General features: G+C 39.7%; 2 protein-coding genes across 2 annotated transcripts in view; both read right to left on the reverse strand.

Annotated features, from left to right (window-relative positions):
• The window catches only part of LOC109850306, a 6,529-nt gene continuing 1,192 nt past the window's right edge, over positions 2,169 to 7,505 (reverse strand). Inside the window, exon 2 of the mRNA XM_020420287.1 lies at positions 2,169 to 2,739. Within this exon, the coding sequence (XP_020275876.1) occupies positions 2,377 to 2,739 (363 nt within the window). The 3' untranslated portion in view covers positions 2,169 to 2,376. The remainder of the gene's footprint in view (positions 2,740 to 7,505) is intronic.
• On the reverse strand, positions 3,894 to 5,731 carry LOC109850304. The gene is made up of 2 exons (XM_020420285.1): positions 5,142 to 5,731; positions 3,894 to 4,700 (listed from the first exon to the last, which is right to left on the reverse strand). The coding sequence occupies exons 1-2, from the start codon at positions 5,462 to 5,464 to the stop codon at positions 3,962 to 3,964; spliced, it is 1,062 nt and encodes a 353-aa protein (XP_020275874.1). The 5' UTR covers positions 5,465 to 5,731; the 3' UTR covers positions 3,894 to 3,961.

Below are 7,505 nucleotides of genomic sequence, written 5' to 3' on the forward strand. Positions count from 1 at the left end.
CAAAATCAGCATGCAAATTTGTTGCCTATCCTTTTCAAAGAGTAGGTCTATTTATATCAGATGCCAACGAGGTAGGGACATAACGCTAATTACGTACATGCACCCACAAGTCTAATGTATTTGGTAGCAAAAACAGGACGCTGGTCATTAAACTAAAGAACTCTTGCTTACAGGAATTTATTATGGTGCACGTGTTTCCATTTTTATGTTTAATTATAAGCACGTTGTAAGTGCACATTACTAGGATAATCTTATGTATCTAACGCGGATTTTTATTATATAATAGTATTTCAAATCAGTTTGCTATGCATTCGACAATTTATTAGATATCAAACTAGTTTTCCCAGTCATAAAATTTGTACATTTTATTCAGGTTAAATTGCACAACCGCCCCTAGATAAGCCCACCAAACTTTTAAAATAACACAAAACCTCCTTAAGTTTTTGGGTTCTCAGAAAACCCCTTTCATCTTTTAACATTGTTAAAAAACCTTTAAAGCGTGAAGCATAATTTTCGGCAAAAATATCATCATACATAATTTTACTTACCTATGAAATAGTACAAAGTAAACCTTAATCGCCAAAAAATAGTGGGTTTTATGACATTTTGAGAGTTGAGTGGTATTTTTTAAAGGATGTCCAAATTTAATGGGTTTTCTGAAAGGCTAAAAGCACTTAGATACCTTATAATTTGTTTAATTAACTGAGTTATTAATTAAATTATTTAATTAATAATAATTAACTTATAAATATAGAAGACTTTTAGCCTCAAACTGATAAGGTACATAATTAAGACATGAGTTTCTTTTTGCAAAGTGTTAAGGAAGAGATATTAAAGAGAAGGATTAACATAGTTAGCCCATTCAATAACCCGAATGACTAAATTATTAACCCATTATATAAGTTTTATTTTAGGTATTACGATCATTTTTAGCGTTTGGGAATAACAATGATTTTGACTATTTTCTTTATAATTAGAGGGGTTAACTCTTAATCATTCTAAATAAAAGTATTAGTAAGCCCGTCATTTTGAGAGGTTTACTCATTTCAATCCCTCTAGAAGAGTTAGCTTAACCCTTTTGTAATTTTTTGTGTTTGGTAAATTACAAAGGATTAACTCACTATAACCATTGTGTAGATTTATTATGTTTGGCGGGTTAATAAGGGGTTAAATCTTCTTAACTCCTCACTTAACCCTTTGCTAAACAGCACCTTCATTCAATGCATGTAATCATGTAAAAATTGCCAAAAACCTCATAGTTAACAAAACCCCACACGAACATATTTTGAGACAAAAACAAAACGTGAAAATGGACAAAGACTTTAATTATCATTTTATTAAATGAATCACATATATTTACATCATCTCTAAAAAAGAAAGGCAAAAAACAATTAAACACCTTAAAAGTCTCAGTGCATAGCAACGTTGATCAAGAAAAAAAAACATGAAAATTATAAAGATTATAGAGCAAACGAGCTTGAGGATGCCAAAGCAGCGAGGAGAGAATCAAGCTAGGTTTGGTTCTTCTCTTCCTAATCAAAATTTTGATTATGAATTGGAATGTTGATTGGAGAACTGTGATAAAATTTTGTTGTTATTCATAGTGATTTGATGGGAGAGAAATAGTTGTAACATTGGTTACCATTAGTGTAAATAGATATATTTATATTTAGTGTGCTAAGAGTTAGTGGAGGAGTGTTATGAGTGGGTGTTTAATTTAAAAATTAATGGCAATCAGTTGGGAGGTTATGAAAAATTGAGTATGTGTATTTTCATGTATGGATGCATGGATGTGCAAGCAATTGGAAGGTAATGCAAACGTGAACATGTATGTATCTTTATGCATGTGTGAATGAATGTGTTGGAGCGTATTTTGGTAAGGAATGTTTTAACATGACAATCTACTTTTATAATAGTATTACATAGATTAGGTTAAATATAAGTTTTTATGTTAAAAAAAAACCAAACATTTTCGTTGATGAATGGGTTAGTATGTTTCAGCAATTAGACTTCGAAGCAAAAAAGAGTTTGCCGTTTTGTTTATTTTTATCTTTTTTTTACAGTCAAACAAACGCTGAGCAGTAGTAATCACCTGTAATTGGATCATTAAAAGCAACAAATCAAATGCTCTAAAAGAAACTCGCTTTAAAGAGATACATGCAAATAACATCTTCATCCATAAAAAAACTACTAAGCAATAAAAACATTTCAGTCGCAATATCCCAAGTTGCAGATAACTTCTTCACTCCCAAAGAACGCAAAAAAGAAACACTTTTTGACTGAATTTATTGATATTTAACAGCTCATTTCCGTAACATAATCACTACTAATTCCCAATTGGGCAATTTAATCAACACCTCAAAGCTATCTTCAATTTCAATAATCCTGAGAATAAAACTCTATAATCTCCCTCAAATTGAGCTCAAGCAGAGAAGCAGTAGAAGCAGAACAATCGTTGTAAACTAACCACAGCAAGTGCTCAAAGAGAATGGCATCAACATCCACAAAGATCGAATCTCTTTCGAGGGACTCCTTGTTTTTGACCATTTCTAATAGGACCCTGAAGGGGTTCTTTCGAAGAACAAAAGGGTCGACAAAGAACACCCTCTTCTCCTTGCCGACGATAATTTTCACGGTTGAATCCTCTTCTGATGAGTACCCGTCCATCGCGAGAGCCCGGTAGCCACGACGAGATGTTGAAGATGGCCAGCGGAGGGAGAGGCAGCGGCTCATTTGGGACTGTGTAGAGATTGCCATGAGAGAGAGAGAGAGAGATAAAGAGAGGGGATTCTTTGGCTTTTGTAAAGAAGAAGGAAAAAGGGAGGAAAAAGGAGCAACGGTCGAGTTTTCATCATCAGGAAAGTGACGTTTTCTTTTTCTCTTTATTAATTAATTGTAAAACAAAAAAAAATCTCCAGCCTGCAGGAGAAATGTTCATACATGATACACATAAATAATATTCATGTTTTTTTACTAGTCATGAACATGGATACAAACACAAACATGCCCGATAGAAAAACTAACACTTCATATCCGTCAAAATAAAATAAACAAATGCGTATAGCTCTCTATAGAGCAGCCATGATTAGCTCCATAGATCATGAAAGCGTGCATCGAACCCACTGATTTAAGACCGAAGTTTTTTCACTCGCCCGAGTTTTATAGATATCTAGACGAAAAATATAATCACTCTTTACAGCTTTAGAGTTTTGGTGTAATGGTTAGGGACTCTAAAATTATATATCTATATTTGTATCCCATCGAGTATCGACGCAGATATATCTACAATATTCATATCATACCCTTTTATAGCCTGGCTGACAGGGTAAGCAAAGATTTTCTCGCCCCGGTCAAATTTGTCATTTGCTTCTGTTTTGTATCCCACTATTAGAAAAAGGTATAAATCAATATTAAAAAAAATAAAAAAAAGAGGTGGAGATATCAAGGGAGCGCCCAAGACGCGTCTGACTCTTTGTAAGATTTGGTTGTAGTGTGGTTGGGGGAGGTTGAGTCGGCATCAGAAGAAGGTCGGCAGCAGGCTACGCACTCCCTCCAGCGTGAGACCCGTGTTTTCTCTAGTCCCTTCCCTTCCTTTCTCACTACCAAATAGTAGTCGAAGACTAGGTAAAAGCTCTAATTGGTGAAATATTGTATCTGGGCTTTTATATCTAGAGATATTACATTACTTAAAGAAAATAAAATAAAACTTAGGGAAAATTGCTTCCAGCCCCCAAAACAACACAGAACGTGCTCTGCCCCCCCAAGACCTTTTCAACGTGCCTTTTACCCCCAAAACCGCCCCCGATTTTCTTCCAGCCCCCAAAACGAATCCCCAGGCAATTAATAAAGTAACCCTAACAATAAAAACGTAACCTTAACAACCAAACCGTAATATTAACAACCAAACCGTAACCTTGACAACGAAACTGTAACATTAACAACTAAACCCTAACCTTCACAATCAGTAAAAAACATGATTACTTACACAAACTAGAGGGGTACACCCTTGCAGATATAATGTCGTCTTCCCTGGCTCAGGACCCTTCAGTGCCCTCTCTATCGCGTCAGATGTCTCACTGAATATATAGGTCCCCCAAGCAGTGTTGTTGACCTGTTCGATGCTGTCGACGTACTTGAATAAATGCCTAGGAACGCCGGAAACACTGCTTGGACACCAAATCATGCTCAGCTGATAGAGGATCTGTAGCAGGACAAAGTCCTTCACATCTCGGCGATCAGAAGATAGTACCAGCTTCAAGAGCAGGTCCTCCACATTGCGTCTGGTGGGGCCTCCTTTGGGGGGAGCTATACTGCTGGAACCCCCCGTCTCGGGTTTGTCAAAGAACCTGGACCAAATCCTATTTTTCCTGTCCCGATTGTGGTCAACATGAAGCCCCTCATTGGAGAACCATGTATGCTCCATTACCCACTCAAGGTTGAATGAGCATGGGATCTCTTCTCCATCATTCCTATCGGTGAAGACGAATTTTTTGCTCTTCTTGTCCCACTGACTCAAAATGTGCTCAAAGGTGGGAAGATCGACGCCAGGTGGGCCAAATTGGACGTAGTGTCTGAATACACTATCTTCGTAGGCCGCAAAATGCCTTGGCCCCATACGCGTCACCAAATTCTGCATGAAGTCGTGATAGGCACCGAAGCTGGCGGTGGGCCGCAACGTAATAGCTGGCTTTGCCCTTTTTCTACAAAACAAAAACACAAGACGAGAGCATTTTTGAGTATAATCAGTAAACATAACAGCTATGCTGTAAACTTTGCGGGTAAACCAACAACCTTAACAGCAACCACATAACCTTAACAACAAAAACCTAACCTTAACAACCAAAGCCTAACCTCAACAACTAAACAACAACCTTAACAATAAAGGCAGTAACCAACAACCTTAACAACAACCCCACAACCTTATCAACCAAAACCTAACCTTAACAACCAAAGCCTAACCTCTACAAATAAACAACAACCTCAGCAATAAAAGCATAGACCTTGCATGTTAACAGTAACCTCAACAGCTAACAGACACCGTAATTTTGGACCTTCCCACCAGACTAAGAGCATTATCAATCCTAAGAGCATTATCAATCAAACCGTAACCTTAACAACATAAAACTTGCGGTAAAAATTACCTTTTGGGTGCTGCCACGTGCTTCTCTTCTTCTCCTCTCTGTAGACCAAGGAGCGCTCTAGTGGCATCGTTGGACGCGCCGGTGGTGCCGGTGCTGCCCTCTAGACCTTCGCGTGGGCCTACACTTAAATTTTGAGGCGGGCTTCTGGGATGAGAATGGCTGGTTGCGATGTCCTCTAGAACATCACCAATCGCAGCCCGAGCTTCAGATTCAGCCCGCACTGCAGTTGTCTGGGCTCTTTCTGAGATTTCGAACCGCTGGGCGTAATCGCTTTCGCTGTGGTCGGCATTGAGGTTGGCTTTGGGGGTTGAATCGCCGGCCATTTTGATCCCTTTGCTTTGATTCGGTTTGAGTTGGGGTCGGTTGATTTAGGGCTAGGGTTTTGAATTGGGTTTCTGGAGTCGGTTTGCTTGCAGAAGAGAGAGATGACAGGGTACGGACGAGGAGGTAACTCATAACGGGGAATTTTAAACGTAAGGGTATTTTGGGCATTTCGAGCGGGGTTTAAACGGCGTTACGCCTGGGGATTGGTTTTGGGGGCTGGAAGAAAATCGGGGGCGGTTTTGGGGGTAAAAGGAACGTTGAAAAGGTCTTGGGGGGGGCAGAGCATGTTTTGGGTTGTTTTGGGGGCTGGAAACAATTTTCCCTAAAACTTATTGTATCTGGACACGGGTTCAAACCCGTTAAGCATCCACAATTAAAATTAAACCAAAGACATATGAGAAACTCAACCCCCCCCCCTCCTCTCTCTCTCTCTCTTTATTGATTATTTTAATTTTAATAATCAATCAAATGAGCAAAGACTAATATTTTCTCACCCAAAAAACAAATAATAAATAAATAAAAGGAAAATTTATGTCAAGGCCCTAAATTTCAAATATCAATGTGCCTCAGCTCCTCATACTTTTTTAATGTGCTGCAGCCTCCAAAATTTAAAAAAAAATATGCCGAAGCCCCTCTAGCTCATGATTAGCTAATATTCCACCTAAAATCTTAAATTTACCCCTATCCTCTTTCTCCTTCCTCATCCTCCTTCCTCCCTGGCGATCCTCCACCGGCAATCCTCTTCCACCGACGATCCTCCACGGGCGATCCTCCTCCACCCTCCTTCGCCTTCCTCATCCTCTTCTCCTTCTCCTTTCTCATTCTCTCCTCCCTCACCCTCCTTCCTCCTTCCTCCCCGGTGATCCCCCAGTCCGTCGCCGACTCTGCATGGGCTCCACCAAAACCGACTCAATCTCTCCTCCCTCATTGATCCTCCAGTTCCCTGGCGATCCTCCTTTCTCATTCTGAGCATCTCAGCTAGATATATATGTAGACCAGTTGCTTCCAATGAACAAAACATAATCACATAGTCCTTTTCCATAAAGACATAACAAATTTTTCATAAATTTCTTTGGGCAAGGAGCTAGGGGAAACTCTAGAATAGTAGAGATTGGAGGAAGTCGGATTTGGGATTGAGTGATGTGATTGAGAAATGAGACAATGAGAAAGGAGACGAGGAAGGAGGAATGATGATGAGGGAGGATCGTCGGGGAACTGGAGGATCGACGGGGGAGGAGAGATTAAGTCGGTTTTGGTGGAGCCTATGCAGAGTCGACGACGGACTGAGGGGGTTGTCGGGGAGGACGGAGGATGAGGGATGAGAGAATGAGAAAGGAGAAGGAGAAGAGGATGATGAAGGAGAAGGAGACGAGGAAGAGGATCACCGGGAAGGAAGGGGGAAGGAAGATGAGGAAGGAAATGGAGAAGGAGAAAGAGAATAGGGGTAAAATTAGAATTTTAGGTGGAATATTAGCTAATCATGAGCTAGAGTGGCTTGATGGCTTGAGCACTTTTTTTGCAAATTTTAGGGGCTACAGTACATTGCAAAAGTATGAGGGGTTGGGGCACATTGACTTTTAAAATTTAGGGTCTTGACACAATTTTTCCTAAATAAAAATGAAAATGAATCTATCCTTTCATTATATACAGAGATCTTACTTGGCTTAGGCTGTTAATTATTTTTTTCCTTGTTCTTACTTTTTTATTTGTTTACTTTTGCTTTGTTTAGCTGCCGTTCTTATGAAAGACATGACTATCTAAGGGAGAACCTACTGGCTCTACCCGGAACGAATTTATAATCACACGATAATGAGTAAGATTCGTGTGTCCATATTCTTTTCTCTGGAAGCTCCTATTAGGCCTACGTCACAAGCTAAATCTGTTCATAGTCCATTTAAAGGACTTCTTCAGGCCCCAACTTAAGTAATACGGAGGGCTCCAAGTTTGACCCTAGGCCCATTGCAGAACCCGGCCCATAAACGTCCTTATCCAACTCCAACTGAACGCTCCGCGTGCCATGTGCAAAGGCACGTGTACACC

The sequence above is a fragment of the Asparagus officinalis genome, chromosome 7 (assembly GCF_001876935.1).
Source record: "Asparagus officinalis chromosome 7, Aspof.V1, whole genome shotgun sequence".
Taxonomy (NCBI): domain Eukaryota; kingdom Viridiplantae; phylum Streptophyta; class Magnoliopsida; order Asparagales; family Asparagaceae; genus Asparagus; species Asparagus officinalis.